The 26,360-nt window shown below is 35.0% G+C and overlaps 2 protein-coding genes across 11 annotated transcripts in view; one reads left to right on the forward strand and one right to left on the reverse strand.

Moving 5' to 3' along the window:
- The window catches only part of VPS13A (vacuolar protein sorting 13 homolog A), a 103,572-nt gene extending 85,320 nt beyond the window's left edge, over window positions 1-18,252 (forward strand). For 2 of the 4 annotated variants that reach the window (XM_015280270.4, NM_001277836.2), the window contains 5 exons: window positions 2,532-2,646; window positions 12,806-12,891; window positions 13,565-13,688; window positions 15,156-15,230; window positions 17,276-18,252. In XM_015280270.4, coding sequence (XP_015135756.2) covers window positions 2,532-2,646; window positions 12,806-12,891; window positions 13,565-13,688; window positions 15,156-15,230; window positions 17,276-17,326 — 451 coding nt within the window. In that variant the 3' untranslated portion in view covers window positions 17,327-18,252. Of the gene's footprint in view, window positions 1-2,531; window positions 2,647-4,537; window positions 5,134-12,805; window positions 12,892-13,564; window positions 13,689-15,155; window positions 15,231-17,275 lie in introns of those variants that run through there. The other 2 variants (XM_015280271.4, XM_015280272.4) reach the window with 1 other exon arrangement.
- The window catches only part of GNA14 (G protein subunit alpha 14), a 64,385-nt gene continuing 55,569 nt past the window's right edge, over window positions 17,545-26,360 (reverse strand). For 6 of the 7 annotated variants that reach the window (XM_025144796.3, XM_025144797.3, XM_040656589.1 and 3 more), the window contains 2 exons: window positions 25,929-26,055; window positions 22,437-23,347 (listed from right to left, as the gene is read on the reverse strand). In XM_025144796.3, coding sequence (XP_025000564.2) covers window positions 22,955-23,347; window positions 25,929-26,055 — 520 coding nt within the window. In that variant the 3' untranslated portion in view covers window positions 22,437-22,954. Of the gene's footprint in view, window positions 23,348-25,928; window positions 26,056-26,360 lie in introns of all 7 variants that reach the window. The other variant, XM_429163.7, reaches the window with a different exon arrangement.

Here is a 26,360-nt window from a genome sequence, read left to right on the forward strand (position 1 = left end):
AGTTAGCCTTAATCATAGAATCAGAGAATGGCTTGGGTTGGGAGAGACCTCAAGGATCATCAAATTCCAACCTCCCTGCCACAAACAGGGTTGCCAGCTGCTAGGTCAAGTATTAGATCAAATTACCCCGGGCCCCATCCAACCTGACCTTAAATACCTCTAGGAATGTGGCATTCATGACCTATCTGGGCAACCTGTTCCAGCACCTCATCAACCTCTCAGTAAAAAACTGACATTTAATGTAAATGTTCCTTTCTTTAGTTTAAAACTATTTCCCCTTGTCCTATCACTATCAGCCCGTATAAAAAGTTGATTTCCCTCATGTTTATAAACTCCCTCTAAATATTGGAAGGCCATAATGAGGTCTCCCCACAGCATTCTCTTTTCCAAATTGAACAAGCCAGTTCCTTAAACCTTCATAGGAGAGGTGCTCCAAGCTTTGGATCACTTTTGTGGCCCTCCTCTGGACCATCTCCAAAATCTCTACATCTTTTCTATGTTGGAAGCCCCAGACTTGGACTTACTACACCATCAGTAGAGGGGGGTAATCACTTCCCTCACCCTGCTTGCCACCCCTCTTCTGATGGAACCCAGGATAAGCTTTTCATCTACCAAAAACCATAAGTCCTTCTCAGCATGGCTACTCTCAAGGACTTCTCCTAGTTTGTCTACATATCTCAGATTACTTTGACCCAAGTGAAAAACCTTGCACTTTTTGTTGGACCTCACTAGGTTTACAAGGGCCCACCTTTCAAGTTTATCATAAAGGGGTTTATGATAACATTTACAATTTGTAAATAAGTTGGAGAATGTGTTTTGAGAGGTCTTTTCATAAACCCTGCTCAGAACAGTTGTTAACTGATCTTTTCTCAGTAAGCTATCCCATTTTTGCTACCATGAAGTTGTCTGTGTCTTGTGTATTTTACCCTTCAAATTGTAGCAAAGAAGTGCAAAGAGAACACAAGAAGCATGGATGTCTTTAATCTTCAAATTTTTAAATAGAATACTAAGATGTTAAGTAATTATATTATTTATATGTCAGGCAAAAATGACAGCAAATCTACAGAGATGAACAAGTTGCTCCTGGCATTACTTGCACACAAGGAAAAGGAAGTATATGGTGGGTGGAAGCAAAAACAAGTAAACTGAGAGGAGTACAGATGCACTGTCCAAGCATCCAGAGATGAAATCTAGGGAAAGCTAAAGCCCAAATGGAGTTGAATCTGGGTATTTCAAAGGAAACACAAGTGACTTCTATAAATATGTAAGAAGCAAAAGGAAGAATAGGGAAAATGTGGACAAAATGCTGAATGAAGAAAGAGGGCTGATTATAAAAGGCAGTGAAAAGACTGATGAACAAAACACATTCTTTGTCCCTGTTTTTAAAAGCAAGACTGGCCTTCAGGAATTCCACTTCCCAGAGATCAGGGCAAATACTGGAACAAGAAAGGTGTGTTCTCAGTGGAAGAGAATCAGGTCAGGGAATACTTAAGACAAACTGAATATATGTAAGCCTATGGACCCTGATGGGATGCACCTGCATGTGCTGAGGGAGCTGGTAGATATTGTTATGAGATAATCTTTGGTCAATTCTGACGATTAATACAAGTCTGAAGACTGGAGGAAAAGAAGTGTCACTTCTGTTTTCAAAAAAGTTGTGAAGAAGTACCTGGCAAACTGTAGTGAGGTCAGTCAACCTCACCTGATCTGGGAAAGTGATGGAATCATACTGGAAACAATCTCCAGGCTTATGAGCAATAAGAAAATTACCAAAAATAGTCAGTGTGCGTTCACTAAGAGAAAATCATGCTTAACCAAACTGATAAGCTTCTGTGATGAAAGCACCAGGCTAATGGATGAGAGAAGAGCATTATCTTCCTAGACTTTGCTAAGGCCTTTGGCACTATCACCCATAAAGAAGCTTTTGCAGTATGAGATGATCTTATCAATATCTATAAATACCTGAAGGGGGAGTATCAAGAAGAACCTAGCTCTGTTCAGTGGTGTCCAGTGACAGGACTAAAAGCAATGGGCGTAAACTGGAACACAAGTTATTTTGACATCAGGAGATATTTCATTGCTCTGTGGGAGATGAAGCATTGGCATAGGTTGATCAGAGGTGTTGTGGAGTCTTCATTCTTGGAGATTTCCAAAAGCTTGCCTGGCCATGGTCCTGGGCATCCTGCTCTGCTTGTCCCTGCTTGAGTAGGGGGGTGGGCAACACGACTTCCACAGTTTCCTTCCAACTTCAAGTGTTCTCTGCTTCTATGAAGTACTGCAGTTGTGTTCTGCTTTGTGCCATTTCATGTTGTAGAAGTCATTCTCTGAAGTAGATTGCATTAATTAGAAACCTTATAATTATTTCATAGAGTGGTTACTTTCTATTTATGTGTCAAATGTCTATACAGAGAACAACTACTGTACTAGTACATGAATTTGCAATATTTTGACTATAAAATAGGGACTTTGGTAAATATTATAGCTAAGTACCTATACTGATATGTAACTTAAATTTGCTGATTTATTGTCAGAGTTGCAGATTCATCAGAAGATGTGGTAAGCCTACGCCCGCCTCGCTTCTTTGGTGAAGATGGTGTTATTAGACCTTACAGATTAAGAGATGGAACTGGAAGTCAAATGTTACAGGTGAAGGAATGACATAAAATTTAGCACTTAATATGTTAAACTAAGTGTTTTGTAGAAGTACCCTTAAAAAAAAAAAACAAAAAAAAAACCTGTCACCCCTTACCCAGTAACTCGGTAGTTAAGAAAGTTCCACCTAATTTAATAGATTTATGAACACTTTGGTGGCAATTTCCATGATGTAACTTTTGAAGAAAACATCATAATTTATACCAATGTATCTGAGGAGATTGATGAAAGATATGGAATACTTTAAAAGAAAATAGTTTATAAATATTTTATAAAATTATATAATAGTAAATATATTATGTATAAATAAATAGCTTGTCCTAAATCTTTATTTTTGATTAATAGTGGTGATAATATATTTATCAGTGACTTTGTTATACAAATTCTAAATGGTGACTTTTTCATCACAGTTTTATATAAAATAACACATTAAGTGTACTTAATAAATGTACTTGAAATAGCTGCATCTATGTCACTCTACAGACATTAAAATAATGTAAACAATTCTGAAGTGGAATACTTTTTACATGAGGAACATGCTGAGTTTGGGAAGTTATTTCATTCAGATACCACTGAAGCAAATTTAACCTAGATATAAAAGTGAAAATAAATTCCGTTATTATGCAACACACAAAGTTTATATTTTTCTCCTCAGTTATAAATAAAATTGCATTGTAAAAATGCTTGCACGTAAGTAGTAAGGAAGTAGTTAGAAAGTGCATTAATGGAAACTGGAGATATAAGCACTTCAGGTTTATTTTTTATTTTTAATAATATAATTTATATCTAATATATAAATATATAATTTATTTACAATAAATTTATTTTTAAATCATTGAAGGATTCTCATTGTGTAAATGTGGATGCAGTCATACAGAAATAACCTCTAGGGAGATTTAGATAAGAATTTAGTAGATTTTGGAGAAGATTTTTTGATGTGTGCGAAGTAACTGAAAGCAGTGTGTAGAAGCATTGTCTTAAATATAGCGTGGCTGAAAGCTACCACTAATGAGCAGTATAAGGTTGTTAATGTTCCTCTTCTTTCTGTCAAGAGAAGGGACTTAAAAAACATTCCATTTTCTGTTTAAAAGTTTATCATTTAAACAAAAGCTAACAGGCTACCAAATTCAGCACTAACATGGAAATATTTGTAAAGATATAGCATTATTTTTACTTTTTCTTAATCTCTCTTACATGTTCGCATTTGGGTTTTTTTTTTTTTAAGGAAACTCTGCAATGTCATCTGTAATTTCAGTTTTTCTCTGTTGTATTGTTGAGTTCATTACTACCACCTTCAATTAGCCAACTTATATATGCAAAACTATTAAATTTGTCACATTTTGTGATGGCAGCCACTATTTGAAAGTAACTAAAACTTACAAAATTCAGTGCTTCATGTTATAATTTACTCCTAACAATTCCGTGGCATAGAATATGTATTTAATCCTTAATCCTATTGCTCTTCAACCAGGGTTTTTGGTTCTTAACGTTTTTTATTCTAGAGATATGAGACTCAGCATTACATACCCCCCTGTATGCAACATTTTAGATAGCATAATGTCTTGTTATGAGGAGAAAGAGTAGTAACCTTATCCTTTTTTTATTTATTTTTGCATATATGTCTGCATTGGTAGTGCAGTTACTGTGCGGTAGTGTTTTCAGCAGAATATCAGGTTAGATCCAAACAAAACTTCTTTTAGTGATTGTAAATGCTGACCAAAATGAATAGAATATAGGAGGCAATTCAACATGCCGGTACTTTGCCATGTACTGTCACTTCAGAAATATTGTCTTATTATTTTGCTTAAATTAAAAAAAATTTCCAGCCAAACAAATCATTCTAAACTAATACTTCTGCTTTCTTCTTCTCTTGTCATGCTTTCAGAAAAGACAGGCCTACAGGGAATGGACTAAGACTCACGATAGTAGTGATGATGATGATGACAGTTAGGATAATATGTACTGTAATAGATACACATATGGCCTTTGTCATATTCTTTTGATCATTCAGTATTAAATGTTCTTTCTACAATTCCCACTGAGCAATCAGGGTTGACTAACTTCTAAAACTGTGCAAAAATTAAAAATAAAAAAAAAGGGGGGAGGGAAGGAGGGGGAAATGCAAATAAAGTGTATGATGATGAGTGCTATACAAAGTGGCAAATATATATAACAAATCTACATACAGGGTTTTTTTTTTTGTTATATATAGCTGAATAATGGGTGAAAATCTTGCTGAAAGATATAATGATGTCATATCCTAGCTTTTATTTCCACATGTGTTTCTACGATATGTATTTAATATTTTTGCATTCTTATTTATAACTTGGTAGAGGGTCATAAATGTGTTTAGTAGTACTTCATTGAATTGTATAGTCAGTGTTATAATACTGTTTGTTTAATATTCTATTTATTTCATATTTCAAAACTATTTTGTCTGCTTTTCTTCTTAACAATAAATACATCTAAACTATTCTAAAATTGATTCATCTGTTCTGTTCCAGCATCACAGTTTATATTTCCTGCAACTAGATTATGTCAAAACACTATCCATGAAAGTACTTAAAAACAAAATGCATCTACTTTGAAAGTGACGTTTAACTTAAGCTCTTATACTTTCATTCATCATTTATTTTACCATAACTCTTGAATGCTTAAGTTGTGTGTCATTTGGAATCCTCAGTTGTATGAAATTAGTTAGTTGTTTTAAATTGTAACCTTAAGTGATTTTGTTATAAATTTAACATTTATATTCCTTTCATGGTGACAGTAATAAAAAGTGAAAACCCCTATGTAAAATCAATGATAGCTTCAGAAAATGCCTGTATTTTATAAGGCTTTGTGCGGTAAAGCATAGATAAGAAAATAGATGCTGCTGAATGTTATTTAGCCAGATGCGGAATACCACTAAATAAGAACACTGAACAACTTTATATTGTAAAATCTAAAGAACAGTGTTACTTGTTTCTGTATAATTGTTTTATTTTGAATTCACTGGAAGGTTTTCTTTTCTTTTTTTTTTTCTGTGTGATTTTTCCTTCAAATTATGTTTTTGTGATGAATTTTAAAGATGCCTTGCAACAGATATTTATATAACTGTAATTACCATAGTAAGAAAAAACTCTTCAGCTAAACCTGAAGAATTGGAATTGCTTTCAAGCAAAAGAGCTTCTATGATGATTTCAAATTTATCCAGCGCCATCTTGTGTTTCACTGTCTGTTGTCTTTCAGTTGTCAAAATTCTGAGGAAAGAATTATTAAAATTAAGTGTGTTTATTCTGGCTGTGTGCCTTTAAAGGCTGCTGATTCTTGCACAGTTGGCCAAGGAATCCTGTAATCTCCTTGATCAAAGGAGTGAAAACTCAACTTGAGAGCTTCTTTTATCTTAGACTAATGATGCTTAAGATAACTACCTATATTGTACAGCTATTTAGTTTGTAATAATAGAATCACAAAGTTGTATAGAAGTAGATTAAAGATTGTGTTACTGACTGAAACACTGTTGGAAGGTTTTGGAATTTTCAGGTATCAGTGGATATCAGAAATGTAAATACTTGAAGAACACTGGGAATTATCTTCAATCTTGAAAAAAGACATGTAATGACAAAAAGTTGAGGGCATTTCTAGGTTCAAATTTCTGGAAAGGTTACTGATGCCTTTTAGTAACTTTACTGGATTTTAGTAATTTAAATGTATTATCTGAAATTTTCTTCTTCCTTCTTGGCTTTTAAGGCACTTTCTTATATTCTGTAAAGTTATGTCTTCCTTCGTTAGTGATCTGTCTAACAAAATAGTGCGTATCCTTTTTATAACAAAACATTTTTCTGTGTTATAGAACACCGTTAGATTAAAAAACAAACAAACATTTCTGACAGAAGAAGAAACATCCCTCCCCAAAAAGAACTTGATTTTTAGAGATTATACACTTTCCCTGTCAAGTTGACCTTTTTAGCTTTTCTAAATATACAATACTACAAATCATTACAGATTAATTTAAACTTAGCGTGAATTGAGAAGTTCAGAATGCTACTCAAAAAAAAAAAAAAAGCCAGTAAATTATGATTATATACCTTTAATTATTTTGTTTTCTTCTTAGAGTTTAGTTGTATTTTTAAAATATCTACAAAAGCTTTATTTAAATAAAAGCAAGTATTTTGTACAATTTTTTTTTCTGTCTTTAGCTGTGTGTGTGTGTGTGTGTGTGTACAGTGTATGTATCTATTGGGAAAAATACATAATTTGGATTTAGGACAACAAAAACTGTATCACCTGTTACGTTAGAACTACATTTCCCTCTGTTCTGAACCCATTTCATTGGGTGGGGGTGGAGCACTTGCACAGGTACTCCTCTCTTGGAAATCTCCAGGAGCCACCTGGCCCTGTTTGAGGAGGAGGAGTGGGAACAGATAGATCCGGAGGTCTTTGCCAACTACAGCCATTCTGTAATTCTGTGAATCTGAATTCCAGTGCTGTTATCGAAGACTCCAGGAACTACAGGCTGTTCTTTCAACTAAGTCTGCCAAATTTTCTGCTGTAAGCTGCAGAAAAATTAGCTGATACAGCTTTTTTGGCACATTTAGTTTTACTTTTAGTGACTTGCATAGTGGTAACTTCAGTTTGTCTGCTTCCTACTTGCTGAGGTGAAGATCTGGCTGTGCTCTTTGATGTTATTCAGTACATCATTTTGTTCATGTTTTATCAACTGAAGTTCTGTAGACTTAAAGTCACTACAGATAAATGCCATAGAACATTTCTGGAGTCATTTAAAAGACTTTATTAAGAGTCATTGACAAAAGCTGAAGAGTTCTGCCAGAAATCACTGACCTTTGCCCTTTGGCAATTAATGCTGGAAGAAGGGCTTGTCTCATGCTTATATTCATCGTTTATTATCGCTTCCCTCATGAAATCAGTGTTCTGTTTTTCTATTGTTTTTAATTTTCTCTCTCAAAATGAGAGTTTGTGTGGGCTTTTGTACGGTGCTGCGTAAGGGCTGTTTCTCGAACAATGCCACTGTAGTTTTAAGCTTAAAGAGATGTTAATCAATTTAGTCTCTAAATCAATTTTTCCATGCAGAATCCTAATACAGCATTAAAAATTAATAAATATGTATTCAGCTTTCAGTTCAATGTACCTTTTTGGTCATTAAGCAAGTTTTGATCAGGTAATGGAATGTTTAAATGGATTATTCAAACCCATCTTGGTATTCAAATGCCAATATGCCAAAAAGAACAGCCAAGGAGTGGAAGAAAGTATCATACTCCTTTATTCTCTTTCCATCATGTCTCTTGGTATATTTGATGCTTAAGTTCTCATCAAATATAAAAATCCATATCCTTTAGTACATTGGCATGCTAAAACTGAGATTTTATTTCTTAAATTTATAGGCAGAAATACTTCCCAAGGTTGAAAATAACTTTTTTTCCTACATTGTCCTGAACCTTACCAGGCATCTGCTATCATGCATGTTATCTAGTTTTCCCACAGTTGAGTAATAGCTGTCATTTTCTTCCTTCCTAGGAAAGTCTGTTGTGTCTAGATTAAAGAGAAACCTTACCCACCTATATGTAGAAAGCTTGAATATAATCATGTAAACATTACCCATCCCCGATCAGACGAGTTGTATATACTTATAAGCTGTTTGAGACTGACGCTAATACCAGGTCTTTACAAATAACATGGAAGCTTGTGTGACTTTTGCTTCAGTCGCAAGCTAAAATAAAACTGCGTGTATGCCTCATATGTATATATGCAGTACTTATGGTGGAAATTGATGTGTCCTAAGCAAAGTATACACCACCTTGTTAGCTATCATAAAATGCAGAAAAACCGCAATCTTTTTCCCTGATTCTCAGTTGAACCAGTCAAGTGCTTCAGATGGTACATACTGAAGAACTTTGGTTGTGTTGGCAGAAAACTCTAAAACATCTGTATGTGGTCATCAAAGTGAACTCATAGATTGGTATGTTTTCTCTGCTCAGTGCATGAAAAGACTCAGTGCATGAAAAGACAGTTTTTGGTATGAATACTAAGATATTCTGCCAATTTACATAGGCAAATTAAATTTCTGTTGTGAAGGAAGCATTCCTGAAAGAAAGATACTGTCCTGATTTTTGTAGTCCTGCCTTAGAGTGAAATGTTAACTGTGACCAAAGATTTCTCTTAAGACAAACACACTGAGCTCTGGATTAATGCTCAGCATGCCTGAATGGAATCTTGAATTTTACAGGTTACAGATATTGGACAAAAGCCTTAGCTTTGTTGTTTATTTGTTTGTTTGTTTTTATAGAGTGGCATTGTACATTAGGATAGCCGGAATTAGAAGATAATAGATTAATTTTTAGTTCTCATTAATAAAGGATGAGGAGAGAATTCTGCATAGCAGAAAAATGAATGCTTTTATTCTGTGTTGTCTCTTTTTAACAACTTTTTTCCTTTCTTTGCACAATTAAGCTAAATCTAACCTAAGTGCTGTTTAGAACTAATATTTCTATGGAGAATATTGAATATATAGTCATATCAGGTTAGCCTGCTGAGAATGGTAATTCTGCAACTTCTGAAGAAGTCAGTTTATGACTTGAGTTGAAAGATGAAATCAGTATTGAAGTTTCTAGCAAAAATACAAGCAAGTTTTTTTCTCTACTCAAATGTTTTGTGTAGAATTAATTTTATTCAGTGTAGTTCACAAGATGTTGGTTTGGATTTGTGATCAAAGGTGTTGATGAACACTGATGTATTAGTTCTTCCTGACTTGCGTTTGCAGTGTCAAAGCCTTCTCAATTTCTCATGTTGTCCCACTATGAAATGCAGAAGAGGCTGGGAGGGTACGCAGCCAAGACAGCTGACCAAAGAGAGACTGCATACCATGATACATTGTGCTTAGGAATGAAAGCTGGGAGAAAAAAGGGAAAGGGAGGGGTTGTTAAGGCAACTGTCTTCCCTCTCCCTGGGATTCCTACTGGCTTCTCTGGAATTGTGGCTGGACTCGATACAACGAGGAAATAGACTGGCAATCTAAAAGCCTAGTAAAAAAAATAAAGTTGATCTGAACACCAATAGAAAAGGGTAGCATATGTATAATTACTTTTTAATTAAGTGGTAAGGCTTTACAAACTTTTTACAAACTTTATTCAGTCGAGGAGTTCAAAAATGATGTCAAACATTCCAACTTTTGTTTCTCACATACTGCTACTACATTTTGGTAAGAGCTATAACCAGAAGTACCATATATTTTAAATCTTGTTCCCCTAGTTACATTTTTTTTTTTCTTTTTCATTTCTAACATAATCAAAGGCCTATGTGCTTCTTTTCCAGTGAATTAAAGGCATGTACGATGGTTTGGAATCTTTCTAAATGCAGAGATGCCACTTTTAGACACTGATCATATTTGCTTTCCCCTGCACAGATGATCAAATTTACAATTAGTTTATCATGGAAATATCTAATTATCTGAATTACAAGTAAGAATAACTTTCTAAAGAGTGCATTTATGCTTTTATTGCTGTGCATTTTACAGCTGCTCGAGTGTCCTTTTTCAACTGTTTCATTTAATTTCAAAGTGGACCCAGTAGATCAGAACATTCGGATTAACTATTTTTCAAACCGAAGCATGGAAATTTTGTTTTAAAAATCAGGTTTTGATTTCTTACAGTAGCACAACTGATATTGAAGAAACAGTGATTGACTAATGTTGACTTCTGCAGTTTTGCATCATCGAACAGTTGGTATAAGATAATTATTAGCTAGATACAATGCAATTAAAATTCATTCATATATTTTTAAGAGAGAAATTTTATGTCCTTGTGCGTTTGAGTTCTATCAGCTATTTTGCTGGCAGAACATAGTAGTGCTATTTCTGTGAGAAATCAGCAGTAAATTTGTCTGTCCTTTTATGATGTATTTTATAACGGGTAGGTGCATGTCTAATGTGAAAAGGGATTTGCAAAAAAAGAAAAAGGATAGAAAATAAACTACCCTAAGTAACCATAGGCATTGGTACAGATGCATATTTTGTGTTTGCACAACACTTGTCCTGTGTTAATTTCCCAGTTAACATCTGCTGTCTACAAAACTATGGAACACAGATAATGTGAATTTGCTATCTTTGACTTAGAGCTAACAATGAGTAGTAGTTTGATCTCACTTCAGCTGTCTGGACAGCTTTGTGTACCACATGCTAACAATATCTCTGTGCTAAGTGAGTTGCTTCTATGTGAATTTTAGTAGTTTCCATGGAATTTTTGGCATGTATGTATAGCTGCCTTGTAGGATTTCAACCTCTGTGATGCTTAAGAACTGCATTTATGTAAATCATAATTCTCAGTACATTATCAGTAAACTGCATGAGTTACAGTGGAGCAACATGACTTGTCAAATATTGCCTAGTAAGGCAAAAAAGAGAAGCCAAAAAGAGGTAACTTGGTTCTCGTTAGTCCAGCTCAGGACTTAATCCAGTGCCACACAAAAATTAAGAAAGTCTTGTTTTGATGCAAGAGAAAGACTAGAGATCCTCTACATCATGATGAGACTAAATTTCTAAATGCTTCTCCCCTGCTGCTGTTAGTAGAAGACAGGTCCTGGTTATACTCTGGGAGTGTTGGACCAGTAAGAGAAATTGCTGACCAAAATTCAGAATGTGCTGCAACTGTTACAAAATTAAATGCCACTGTCTATATTGGTTACCTCTGTTCAATTATCCTTACTCTTTATGCATTGATGGAAACTGCCTTGTGAGATAATTTTTTAGTTACTTAGTGGTCCAAGCTTCTATTTCATATGAGATGCAGGAAGAAACTTGAATCCTCTGGTGACAAACCTAGACATGCATAGCCTGACTAAAGAGTTTTCAAAAATCGTTCTAGAAGAGAAGAAAATAAAATATAAATTTCCAATTTACTAAGCTCTTAATTCTGCATTTATTATGCTATTCATTTTTATGTATTCTCCTTGACCTTGATGTTAACTTTTACATTAATGAACTTGAGCAGTGACTAAAACAGGGAGGTACACGATAGACAGTTGTAATTTTGCAGGCCAGCAGGTATGGGGACAGGAAAATAATCTGAATTTTGATTTGCTGTTCATGTGCTTTCTGGAAAGATTTATTTTGGGAACCTATTACTCAAATGTTCTTGTATTTCAGTAATGAAAGAATCAGCATCTTTGAGGGAAGACATCATTTTTAGAAAACTGGCCAAGTGGAGTTATCTGTGCTATCAGATTTCCAGTCTTAATGTAGACTTAGTTAAGTGTCTTTATCATTTGACATTGGTTGTATTCTGGCATTTTAACTATTGTGACAGGTAACCTATGTTTTCAGTATGTTTACAGTTGGCTGTTTATTGAATTATACTTGTTTATACTAATCTATTTTTACTTCCAGTACTGATCTTAATGTGATCACTAGCGTGATCAGTAATTGCCTGGCAAGTCAGAAATCTCTTAGTTTCCAAGACATGTTAAAATTACAGAGCTTCTGTTAAAAAAAATACAAATAAAGAAAAAAAGAAAAGAAAAAGAAAACTAATCTGCTGTCACTGTGTTGTAAAGTTGTTGCCCAGTAAGGAATATTCAGCTACAATATTCACAGCAATTGTGGGTTTTTTTGTTGTTGTTGTTTTAAGTTAAGCAAGTTCAGGGGGAAATGAAAGAATAGATGAAAGTGATAAGCATAACCTTGAATGCATCTTTAAGTTTCATTGTATGTATGACAAGTAGGATTTCGTAGAGTTAAGTATGGACTGAACCCAGGGTTAATGACTCCAATGTTTTGGAGTTCGCTCTTCATAAAAATTAAAAGAGTCTCCTTAGGCATACTTTAATTATTTCTTGTGTTGTCTTTGAATTTTTTGAGTGGTAGTTTGGAGTGCACTAAAAATATGTAATAATTACATTATTCCTTGCCACTTCTTGCTAGGATTGATTTCTGTTGGCATATTTGCATTTCTAAGGAGCAAATAATTCCACATATTGTAAACATTAGCTGTCACAGACCTGTTAGCCATATCCTGAGTTATGAAAGAAGTCTTTTACTTAAAAGTATGTGGTATATGCTGTTACAGCTTATTCTTCTGCGACATAATACATTTTAAACAAATAATAAACACATTAGTTTATACATGCATACTCAAAGCTATAAAAATGTTGTCTCTTTTAGAAAATTGAAAATGGACGATTTGCAAAACTCAGATATATTGCACATGCTATGGTCAACAGTACAGATCTGCTAATGGTGACAAAGAGGTAAGCAGTTTTGACTATGAGTAATAAGTATGTAAACCTCTATCATAAAAAATGTGCATGTCTTAATAATTCTTAATCAGTAACTGTGCTTTGACATGTGTGTCATTATGTATATGGATAGAGTACTGGGGAAGGCATGCTTAGTGTGCATTTTGTTAATCACTTCCACAGCAGCACTGTTCAGCACAAGAGTATGTTCTTTGAGTGTCATGATAAGTTTTCTATTTAAGGAGAGGAAATGATTGTTGGTTTTGTGATTTCTCTAGCTGAGCAAGATTTGTAATAAATCTGATAAGGCTGAGGTCAGAGGAATTGTGAGATTCTCTTAGAAGTTGGCATAATGAAGGAAAATGCATAATATAGGAACAGAGAGCCAGCAGTGTTTAATGGTTAAGTATCAAGTATCCTTCAAAAATTAAAAGTCTGTAACATTTTGCAGAAACATAGCTAGAAAAAAATAGTTTTTCTTTTGCTATGAAACTATTCTAAATGAGAGCACTCAAAATTCAGACTTTCAGAAACCATGCTGTGTAGTTCTTATATCTAATTAGACATGAAATGTTTCAGAATAAATGTATGATGTCAGTAGATTAACTTGATAACGTGAGGTATTTTACATTACATTTACATTAATTTTTAAATTATGAGTATCTTTTTTGTTGTTGTTGCCTAGTGGTGTCCTATTTGTGACAAAAGGGACATTTGGACAGTTGACATGTGAGTGGCAATACACTTATGATGAATTTACGAAAGAACCGTTCATTGTTGATGGCAGGAGATTACGCATTGAAGCAAAGGTATGTTAACCTGATCACATTTTGTTTTCTTTTAGTGTTTGTTTATAAAATTGAATTCCTGGTCTCTCCCCTAGTTGAGGTGTACTTAGAGAAAGGAGTTCAAATATGGCATTGGCAACCCTTAGATTACGATTTTCTGTCTATTTTTAAGCAGAATGCACTCTGTGTTTGCAGCTGAAGTTGTTCCTTGAGTATTGGGGATATTCTTGCTAACATTTGCAAATTTAGACAAACTGGCACATTTCATACTTTTCATTGAAACAAACAAAACCTTTATTTCCCTGGCAGTGGAAAGTAATAAGATATTTAAGCACTGACAACTGAACCAGAGCCAACATTCCTTATAAAAAATAGCTCTTTGAATTCTTTCTGAGATAGTGACTGAAATCTGAATCAGTGAACTTACCTGACAGAGGGTTTATTTTGTTTGTTTGTTTGTTTGTTTCTGTTTTCATTAAGTTTCATGTGTGTAATTACACATTTTGGTTGTCAGGACAATCTTGACATTGTGCCTTCAAAGTTTATCACTTACACTTTTTTTCTACTGGAGAGTGCAAAAGGCAGAGTCATATTGCTTTGGAATCCTCTAAACTGGAATTCTAACTGCAAGTGAATTTTTATAGTATAAAATCCTACCGTAATTATTAGTTTCTATAATTTCAAATGCTGCTAAATAACACATCCATCTTTATCCTAATACAGCAATCACTTCGGAGTCCAATCACATGCCTGCAGTATGCTTTTTCTTGAAATCTGTGGCTGAAAACTGCATTTTTTTGAAGCACTACTTCTGTTTTATTTCTGGAGCCTGAATTGCAATTTTCACTACCTGAGTCCACTGCTTGTAAATCAGTACTAGTAGGATGTCCATCCAGATGATGACTTGAAAGCTAATGAAAAGTTATTAATATGGAGTACTGGATTGTTACTCCACATATACTATTATCTGCCATCCATTCCTACTTTTTTTTTACAGCCCAATGGTGGCTCCATGGCATAAAGAAATTTGTTACCACTGGACAATTCCACTCTACTATGTTTTTATGCAGAAAATAAAGTTTCTCGGGGTGTGTGCGTAAGATGTGACACAATCAGATTAGTATAATAGGCACATGGTGCTCTCTGAACCATATCTGCCTTAATATTAAATAATTGGTGAGTAGTTCTTACATATTTTCATAGAATCACAGAATTGCTTGAATTGGAAGGGACCTCAAAAATCATCCAACCTCCCAACTAGATCAGATTGCCCAGGGCCACATCCAGCCTGGTCTTGAACACTTCCAGAGATGAAGCACCCACATATTCTCAGGTCATCCTGTTCCAGCACCTCACCACCTTCTATGTGAAAAACTTCCCACTGACATCTAATCTAAATTTCCTCTCTTTTCATTTAAAACCATTCCTTCTTGTCCAATCAATTTTGAAGAAACTAACTGATTGTTATTCTTTTTTTTTTTTTTTAAGGAACGAGTAAAGTCTGTGTTCCACGCCAAAGAATTTGGAAAAATTATTAACTTTAAAAGTCCAGAGGATGCTAAGGTAAAATCAAAATATTGTCACAATTATCCTTTGTTCCATTTGCCTTAAAAAGTTTTATATATATATATATATATTTTTTTTTTTCAGAAAAACTATTCAATTTCAGCAATACTCAATCCAAACACGAAACTTTTCAACTTTTCTATACTTAAATCTTGAGAATTAGAACTGTCTGTCAGACACCTGATTTTACAGTATTGCCAACAAAAGTAAACAATCAAGAATATGAACTAAAACATTAAGTAAATTCTGATAGAATATTATTGGTGAACTGCCCCCAGAGTTTAAGAATGAGCAAGAATCCTAGTAGAAAATAAAGTAGTTTATTTGATACCTCACATTATTATTGGACACATTCTACATGATCTCTTCATTTTGACATCATTAGTTTTCACTGCAAAAGAGTGGTTCAGGTCTTCTACCAGAACTACACAGTAGCAGGTTTGCTCAAGTTCTCTCTCATTTCTATCAGAGTGAATTGTTATTTTCACAAGCAATAAATTAACTGTGCATATATACACACCAGTGGGATATGGATATGAAGCACTCTGTGAAAGTTCCATCTACTCAACAGTTTAAGTTGCTTTTGTTTTCACAACGGTTGTTTACAACTGCATCTGAATGATATCTTTCGTCTCCTTCCTCAAAAAAGCATTACAAATACTGCCAAGGTCCTGGAGGACCCCATGCTGAACTGACACCCAGGAATTTGTCTGGGAGGGAAATTCCAGCTGTGCCTCAGCTGAGCCAGGAAGAACACCAAAAATCAAATTAGTGCATCATATTATATGTATTGTAAGTCTTAAGAAAGGAGAAGGAAGCTGAAAAAGCTGTTTGTACTTTAAAACAGAAAAAAGGTTTGCTTTTTTTAGGAAGGCCAGTGTACTTGATGAAACCAACAGGAATGCAGGTATGAAGGGAAAAATGGTCATTGTCACATAGACTTGGTATGGATGGTTGTTCTATCGTAGTGAAGGAATACTTAACAGATTCATCAAAAGTTACTGTTAATGTCTCGGGGGCTAACCTACAGAAAGAAAGGAAGGTCTTTGAGAGTTGCTTTTGTACCATTGAGCCTATGGCCGCTTCTACAGATGTTACACTTATGCTTGATATATAGAGAAGAAATTCAGGGAAGCCTTTAGTAATGGTAAAAATGAAACTGGTGCCTTTCTCAGTAATGGGTATGAGATCACTTCAGTGACACTGCTTCAAGAACTTACTGTTTGTCTGTCTAGTGGACTCTGCAGATCTGTTCTGCACCTGTGAGAAGTGCCATACTCTAGTACAGAGGTGGTACTTGGGACAGCCAGGTCTTCTCTGACACCTTCAGCATGCCACTAAACCAGGATAGGGCTGTTGTGGAGAGGGAGGCACCCTCAAGATCTGTGACGTAGAGCCTGATCCTGTGAAAGAACCATATATTCGCTTGCCTTCTTTGCAAGCATTATATAGCTACTTTTTCAAGTCCAATCGATCTCACTGCATAAAATTACATCTCATACCCTAGCTTTCCATTCACCGTCCCTTATTTTTTTTAGTGTCTCTGGAACTAATTTCTCTTCCATAATCAGCAAATATATAAATATTCATGAAAAGAAACTGAATATCTTTGAGGAAAGCTTCTTTCAAAGTACCTGTATTACCACATGGTTGCAATCCATTCATGTCCACTGTCTTGTTATCCTTGCTTTTAGCTTCTCATATGGGATTCATCCAGTGTTTTAGACTAATGCAGAGAATTAATAATAGTGGACATGTAGAGACAACGCCATTTATCTTTATTAAAAAAAAAACAAAACAACCCAGAACCATCAACATAGGCAGATTAGTTAGCTGTAATAGTCAGTGTCACCATGCCAATGTCATCTTTTTCACGTGACAACATAAGGATTTATCATCTACAACAGAAAAAGGTTAAAACTCAGGTAGAGAGCAGATAGTGAAGTGTCTGTCATCCTAACCAAATTTTCAACTGCTCTGCACGGCTTTTACATTTACAAGGATACATTTTCTTTCTTTTTTTTTTCTTTTTCTCCACACAGTGGATCCTTTCTAAACTGGAAGAAGTGAGAGAGAATCGACCAAAATCATAATGAATGGAGAAGCACCAGGAGATGAAGAGTACTGAGCAGCTACCTTCTAACTCCTTTTGAACACGAAGAACTAGTTTCATATCAGCAATATTTTACAAATAAAGAAAATGAAAAAGGATGAGGAGAGGATTGATGAAATTGTCACACCAATCTATGGATATATCATAAAAAGAAAACTATTATTAAGTTAAAAAAAAACCCACAAACCTCTAGTGATGAAAAAATGTTGCCAAGTTTCAGCTTTTTTTTTTTTTTTAACTATAAAATTCCAGATTTCATTTTTTTCAAAATACAGTTTATATGAATTTGTTTTACCATAACTTTTGGCACTGAAACTGAAATCTGGACTATTTATTATGACTCTACTCAAAACAAATAATTTGCTTTTGATTGTGAAAATCAATATCGAGTTTCTTTCTATGTTTTCTTATAACTTGAGCCTGTGTTGAAATTCAAACTTCTTTTGAAGGAAGCGTTAACTTAATTATCACTGTTTTAAAGCTCAAATCCTATTGAATCTGTTCACCAGACAACTCTAACTTAGTTAATCACAGAAGGGGCTACCTATTTACCAAATATTATTTTCTTTTATAAATGAATAGACCAGGTCAGAATGAATTTTCGTTACAGTATCACTTTTAATGTAAACTTTTTTATATCCTACTCAAGGAAATGTTGTTGCACCTTTATCATTATTAAGAGAAAATATAACAGTTTACAGAAACTTATAATGGGGATAATTATTATATGTCTGCACTAGAAATATGAATTTAAGCTTGTTATTCTAAATAAAAGTCATAGCAGATTTGCAACTGAAGAAGGAAGATTTGGGGTTATAAGGGCACTGTTGCATACCAAAAAATTTGCCGTGGATATTGTGTGCTAAGCAAGTGACTAATAAAGTCAGATTTATATTAAATAACAAATACAGTATTTCACAGTTGCTTTTTTCAACTCGTCCACTGGAACTTTTGTTTCTTACCTAGACAGCAGAACTTTAATAAGCAGAGCTAGAATGCGTGTGATGCTGCTTTCTTCTCAGATGTATTAGTCACAGTAGCATTGAATGAATGATTATTGCAGTTGATAAGAAAGTACAGGGAGCAATACAGTGTTACATGAAGGCTTCCATAAGTTCCCATTTTCAAAGTCTTCAAAATTAATGGTATATACAGTCATGTACTTCCAAAATATTCTTTCCTAACAATTGTTTGGAATGTTTATATGTGAGATTTTATACTTCCTACACCGCTGGTGGTGCTTGAGAGATACAAGTTGTTGCATTATTGTAAAATCTAAAATGATGAGCATGCTGACCTGCAACTGCAACTCTTTAGTTTATTCTAAGTCTTGACTTAGATGCTGAGTAACCATTTAGCTGATTAAAAAACACATATTTTATTGTACTTTTTCCCATAAATTGTAAAGTGAATTCTGTACTATGAGAATGATTGTTTTACTCCACCTTTTTTGTACAAAAAAACCACATACCAAGACCATTAACTCAGGTTTTAGTCATGCCAAAATAATACTTTGCCTTAGATAAATATTGTCACTAGTTGACAAAACATCTGTTTGGTTTTTTTTGTTTGTTTTGTTTTTGATTGGTTGTTTGTTTTTTTTTTTAATCTATGACTGTTAACCATAGGTGGGATAGTTCAACTGACAGCCACAGCATGATCTTCTTTCTTCAGTACTTTTACTTGCCTCTTCCTCTCCCATATCCCTGGTATTTTCCTTTGTATCTGAACTTTCACTTCTTTATCAGAACTTTCACTTCTGATGTCTCTTGCAAGCAAACATATGGTACATTCCCATTTGTTTCTCTTTAATTTATTCTGATTTCTCTTCAGAGAGGCTCTGTTTCAATGTTTTATCTCCAGTTCTTAGCATGCGTGCTTTATTTTGCTCAAAAACTCCTGTTTCTGAAATTGCAGCTGGTTCTTCGGTGATATTTGAACCATTTGATCATTAAAGTTAAAGGAGTTATCCTAGATACACTTGTCTGTGGTTAAGCTTATGCTCTGAAAAAGACAATAACTCCCCCAGATTTTCAGCTTTTGCTATAAGGTGTAGATTATTTTGAGTCCTTTGCTAACAGAAAGCTTTACAAAGAGAATTAGAAACCTTGAAGTGTGCTGGTTCAATCAGCATCCAGAATGTATAAAATTCAACACAGAACCCTTTCCCACCTCCCTCCTTGTCTCAGCATGGTATAATACTGTGGTTTTCTATAATTCAAATTTTCTTCTCAGTTAATTTTATCTCTTTCCTTTGTTTTTTCCTTATGCTTTCTCCATTCAGTCATAAGTGAATTTTGTCATTTTTCAGTAGACTTCAAGTTCTCTTTTTAAACCAGTTTGGGAAAGGGAGAAAGGTATTCAGTTATGTTATTGTGTAGTTTACTGGATTGCTTTTTGCAAATTATTTGAGATGTCCACTCTGGTGTGCCTAATTCATATCTCGAAATATCCTTCTTTTCCAACAAGAGTGTAGAACAGATGTGTTAATTTTTAATGAACGTTTATGTGCAAGTATACATGGGAATCTGAACAAAAATAAAAATAAAGGCATTTAAGTCTGTCCACTGTAGTGCCTAAAAGAATACCATGGCCTTTAATGAAGAACTGTTTCTATTCTAGACAAATGTTACACAAATGTTCCTTTCACAATGTCATTTAGATTTTCAGTAGTATTTTGTTACTTGTTAAATTACCTCTCTGGAAGGAGTGACCAGATGTAGAATCAAAGATGGTGACAAACAGCGCTGCAAGGTGCAGGTGACTGGATTACGCGGTATTCTAAAATCAGCAGCCTAATAAATGTTGCACTTCCTTTTGTTCAGCTGCATGGATTTCCAGAGCATGACTTCTTTTTGGTTTCTGCCCTCTGTCCTGCGTTCCTGCTGTCCCAACCCAGCCTCTTCTCCACCTTCAATAAAGCAAACTGAATTTTGAGTGGAATGTGATTATTGTTTTTGTTTCATTTCTTATACACCGCATTAATAGCTTGGTGGTTTTGGGAGGGTTTTTTGTTTGTTTTCTTCTTACAAGTGATATTATTACTCAGAGTTAGGTGAGTAGAAATTGACAAATGAAATCCCACCTCTGACAAGACAGCAGAATGAACTTCTGTTGTACCAATGTCAGTGAAAGCAGAATACAGGTGGTAGTCTTTTCCTTTGGTAGGATGAGATTAATGAAAATTTTTGTCTAATGAAACAGAAAAAAATTTAACAAAGCATGTTATAGTTTTCATACAGAAAATATTTGCATTGTCATCATCTTCTCTTCAAAGGCAGATTTTTATATTTTGTGTATTACATTCATGAGAGCCTTATGCTTTTCTGTCCAAAATTAAAGAGAACAGCTATGATGAGATAGGACACTGATAGCCAAAAAGGAGTGAAATTGAATTTTCATTTTGCTGGATCTCACCCAAGCTTTTTAATCTTTATGGGTTTTCATTTCTTGTGTCATGCAGATTGAGTGTGCAGATTCATGTCTTCGTTAGTGCCCTTAAAAATGCTTTAAAGCACTGCTTGCAAAGTATTAAACATGAGCTCATTCTGATGGGTCTTGTAAAATGTGAGCTCACTGCTGTGCTTGTACTCCAGCAAAACCCAACTGGATTCCCGGCATCAGGGGTACCCTTCAGATAGATTGCAAACTTTGACTCAGGTATGAAGCTGGTGAGAGTCTAGACTTTTTTTCCAGAATTTTGCAGAGATCAAGTAGTTCAATCACTTGGACATTTTATGTGCTTTCCTCCATTAGATCTCCTGCCCTAGAACAAGGTAGCATTTTAGTCCTTTTTTGTTCTCATAACTGGAAGTTTTGAAGTAATGTAAAACTTCAGTATATATGGATTTCAAGACAAGAAATGTAAGAGAATCTAAGCACATTTTTGCAGCAGAATGAAGGCCAATAACAGGAGGTCCTACTAAAACAAGCCCTTTATGAGTGCTCTTGGATTAGATGATTAAATGCCAGTGACTACCGTGGGGTATTACAATGGGTAAAAATGGTTGCTCTGCCTAATGTCTTTAGACATCGTTTGTCTGAGAATTTTTGACTGAAAGAATGAAAACTGATTGAGCTATTAGTGGTACTGCTATCATTAATGGAGAAGTTCATAGTCAAATGAGTGGAGAAGTGATGTCTGGAAATTTCTAGAGGAGAAGTTTTACTTCTCTCTAATCCATGCAAAACTACCTGTGCAACTCAGCAATGGGAAAATGCAGTGTGTGAAAAGCAGTTAGTGCAAGTTACTTTATTGATTTGAAGGAATGTAAGGACTGGATTACCGTGTGGGTGATCCACCAGTCTCTAAAGCAGTGAATGTTGAGAACATTTACTACATAGCTTGCTATTTGAGAAACCCTTTTTTACCTTAAGATAATAGCAAATTCCACTGGGTACCTACAGGATACAAATCTGTCACTCTTTAACTGCAAATGGTATGCTATTATTATTAGACAACTAAACAGAAATGGAAGGCTATGTAAAAATCAGAATAAATAATCCTCTGTAATGCTTCTTAGAACATGCCATGAATTTTGGCCCATCAAAACTATCAGGACATGCTTCTAAAATGTTTCATAGGTTTACCCTTACCCTAGTCTTTCAATCACATTGCTTAGAACAAGAATTTTAAAATATCTTGTTCCTAAAAATAACACGGACTTTCCACTGATGCCTTATAAATGATAAGCTATGATGGTAAATGATAAGATTATTTAAAAAAAAAAAAAGGAAGAAAGAAGAATTAAGTAAATACTGCCTGGAGAGCAATGTCGCTGTGTGCATTCTTCTAAATATTCCTAACTTCCATAGCAGTCACACAGTAACTCACAGCCAAAACTAGTATGGAAAATAGTATTTTAAATGTATATGCTAAAAAGTAAACTCAGAAATTCAGTCTTAAAATTTATCCTGATCCATATTTCAGTAAATATAAAACCATCCTCTCATCTCTGGAATTTATAAGACACCTCTTTTTCAGTCACCACAGACTGTGCTTTCAGTAAATCACACCTCATGGATGCAAACAGATTTTTAATTTAAACCAGATTGAACTCCCTCAGGTTTAGTTGCAGGATTGTGTCCTTGACAGCAGCAAAGACGAAACGAATATTTTCTGTGTCTGTGGCACAGGTGAAGTGGGAGTAGATGACCTTCTGCTTGTCAGGATTCTGATCCTGATACAGCTTCAAAATGAAGTCTCCTGCAGCTTTGACATCTTGCTTAGGTCCTACTCAAAAACATAATTGGTGTTTTTAAGCAGCTAAAAAATACACATCAGGAAAGAAAAAAAGCTTCTGCTTTCCAAAATGTGAAGAATGTGCTTTTTTAACAGTAAATCTTACAGTTCAAAGTAATTCATTATAATTCTCTATACAGAGGGCATTACTCACCATATTTTGATTGTTTGCTACACTGCTGAAGTATCTCAAAGACTGTGAGAGAAGTTTTATACAACAGATATATCAGTAAACAGGACTCTCTTTATTCAGGATCTTTGTTTCTACTGTAACAATTGCATTACATGATATTGTATCTAATAATGGAATACATCTGTGATTATTTTCTTCCTTTTGGATAATTTAAGGTGGAAAGAGCACTTCTGTTAACTTAATAGTGATAGTGCTACTAAAACATTAAAAGAATGGCTGGAAGATACACCTTTCTTCAATGGTTCAGTTAAAAAATGACTTAAAAATAAAGCACAGAGTGGAAGAGAGTAGATATGAAATATATGAAATACAATGTGTAGTTCTACTTTTCCTTCTCCATTCAGTGAGCAAAATCTAGCTGATTTATACATATGACTTGTCTTTGTCAGCATAATCAGGGATGAATGCTTACCTGTGTATTCTGGAAAGTAACTAGTTAGATGGGAATACATGATTTTCTCTTCTAGAAGATCTTTTTTATTTAAAAACAAAATGACTGAAGAATTCAGAAACCACGGGTATGTAATGATGGTTTTAAATAAGGCCTTGCTTTCTTTCATTCGATTCTACAACAAAAATTAATATGAAGTTACAACTCTCTAAAATGCAGAATGTGTAAATTATTATCCAGAGATCATAAAGGTTTCTTTTAAGGGCTTTTTTTGATTAATATGTGTATTTATATATTACTTTTATTAAGCAAAATTGTAATGCACTAGTTATTACTATTTGTGTTATATATTTTATAAAATAAAATTTACTGGCTTTTGGATCATCTCTGTGAATGGCATGATGGGACAAGAAATCAAGGTAAGCCTTGATTATAAAAATTCTTTGAGGATTTGTGTGAATTAATTAGTAAGCAGCCTATGAAAGTCTCTGCTCAATGAAAGTCTCAGGTGACCTCACCAGTGGGAGGTAGAATACACCTGATCTCCCATCTTACTGATCTCTTATCTGGTGACAGCAGCAAGACCTGAGCAAAAGGCACAGAAGAGCATCAGGCAGTATCAGGTTGAGCTAGAATGGAGGTGGTGGGCATGGAGCAGGCTCTTCAGGGCAGTGGTCATGGCCCCAAGCTGTCAGAGTTCCAGAGGTGTTTGGACAATGCTCCCAAACATAGAGTTTGAATTTTGAATGGTTCTGTATAGATCCAAGAGTTGGACTCAGTGATCCTTGTAGGTCACCCTCCAGCTTGGGGTATTCTATAATTCACCCCAATATTCAAGAAAAGAATAGGAAGAAGACCTGGGAAACCACAGATTAGTAAGACTCACATCTATGCATGGGAAGACTATGGAGCACATCCTCCCGGAAGGAATGTTAAGGCATATGTAAGCTGTAGAAGTGATCTGAGAGCTAGCACAGCTTCATTAAGAGCAGACTGTGCCTTACCAATCTGGTGGCCTTCTATGTTGGAGTCACTGCATTGGTGTACAAAGGAAGGGCAAAACATATAATCTACCTGGAGCTCTGCAAGGCCTTTGATTCTCACACTACATCCCTATCTCTAAATCGGAGACATATGGATTTGAAGGCTAGCCTATTCAGTGGATAAAGAACTGTCTGGATGGTCATAGCCATGGGGCTGTTGTCAGTGGTTCTGGAGGTGGAGATCAGTCAAGAGTGCGGTCCCCCAAGGATCTGTCTTGGGACTGGAGCTCTTAAATATCTTTATCAACAACGTAGACAGTGGGATTGAGTGTATCCTCAACCAAGATGAGTGGTGTAGTTGAAAAAAATGGAAGGGATGCCATCCAGAGGGGCCTGGACATGCTCAAAAGTGATCACATGAGAATCAGATGAGGTTTAACAAGGCCAAGTGCAAGGTGTTGCACTTGGGTTGAGGCAACCCCAGATACGTATGGACTGAGAGAACAATTACTTGAGAGCAGTGCTCTGGAGAGGGAAGTGGGGGGTTCTAACTAAAAGAGGGGAGATTTATGTCAGATGCTAGAAAGAAATGTTTTATTTAGAAGGTGGTGAGGTACTGGAATAAGTTGCCCAGAGAGGTTGTGGATGCTCCATCTTGAATGGAGTCCTGGGCAGTCCGATTTAGAGGCTGACAACCCTGCCCATGACAGAGAGGTTGAAAATAGATCATCTTGAAGCTCCCCTCTGTCAACAGTTTATGGGCTGATTTGGCCCGGTTCCGTGACTAGAGGGGCAGGACCAAATCCATTCTATGATTCTATAATGTAACACAGCTAAAGGACAAGAGCATAAGTACTCATACTAACAATCATGCTGTCCATTTCAAGACAGACCTAAGAAGCAACATATTTGAAGATTGCTGGTTTAAGTTCCTGGACACAAATCTGTGACGGTAGCCCCTTTGTTATTTCTTAATGTCCAAAGTAAACATAACAAAATGTCAGTGATGGTGGAATTAAAAATAAGATTTCTTAGTTATCCATGATCATGTTAAAACATGACATGAATCTTCAGAGATTCATTTTTAAATTACAATTCATAACCCTTCAGCAAGTGAAGCTGGGTTTGCTTTTCACAGTTCAAACAGATCTTGACGAAAATAATCTGTAAAGTGCTCGGGGACTTCAGAGTTCAAATGGTATTAAGACTGTAGGACATTTGAAGGAATTTGATAACTTTCAAGAGGGAAAGCAACCTTTACCAAAAGTAATTGTGTTCCATCCATGTGCTTTTCCCTAATTGCATACTATTTTGTTCTTAGTATTGTTCCCTGCAACATCTGGCCTCTGCTGATGAGTGCATCCTAGAACAGATGGGATAACTCATACATTTTCTAACCTTGGAAAGGAGGTGAATTTTAATTTACTTTGTATTCATTCTCCTTAATTCATGCACAGATATATTCTGAAGTGTCAGAGATTTTAATAAAGAATGATGATTAAAGGAATTTTACTTGTTTAGAGATATCGCTGATGCTCATTTTCATACATCTGAGACATGTTTAAAACATTTTAAGATTGTGTTTTATTTTAAGGTAGATTCCACTTTTTTTTCAGGCAGGCTGCTATTTTAATATAACTTCATGACTGCTTGATGAACTTCACAGTGTGGTTCCAGTGCATGCAAATCATTTTATGAAAGATAAAAATGCTGTCTTTCTTAGTAAGGCTTACTCCTTTTCCTGTAAGTAACAGAGATACACTCACTACTCACCTCATTGTCACATTCTGCCAATACTTGATCATATTCACTTAACGCCACTAAAAATATGTAAGTAACACTTTCAAAACAATGAATCCATTTCCTTCTTTCCGACCTTTGGCCACCTACATCCACCATCCTATTAACAAGAAATGCAGTCAATATATTCGTCATTTTCATAAGATACTTTAAATATACTCGAAGGCCTTGTTAAAGCTTGCCTACCTGAAATATGCTTGAACCATGGTTATTGTATATTAGCATTGTTCTGTTTAATATTTAAACTTGGCTCATTTGCCAAAGTGCAAATGAGCACTTCCGTTTATGTGGACTGTACTTCCATTTATGTGTACAAAGTACCTCTGCTACCTGTGACAAAATAGAAAATATTGTGCCATTTTATTCCCTGTTGATAGATGTTTTAACAAAAGTAGAACTAAACAT

The sequence above is a fragment of the Gallus gallus genome, chromosome Z (genome assembly GCF_016699485.2).
Source record: "Gallus gallus isolate bGalGal1 chromosome Z, bGalGal1.mat.broiler.GRCg7b, whole genome shotgun sequence".
Classification (NCBI taxonomy): Eukaryota; Metazoa; Chordata; class Aves; order Galliformes; family Phasianidae; genus Gallus; species Gallus gallus.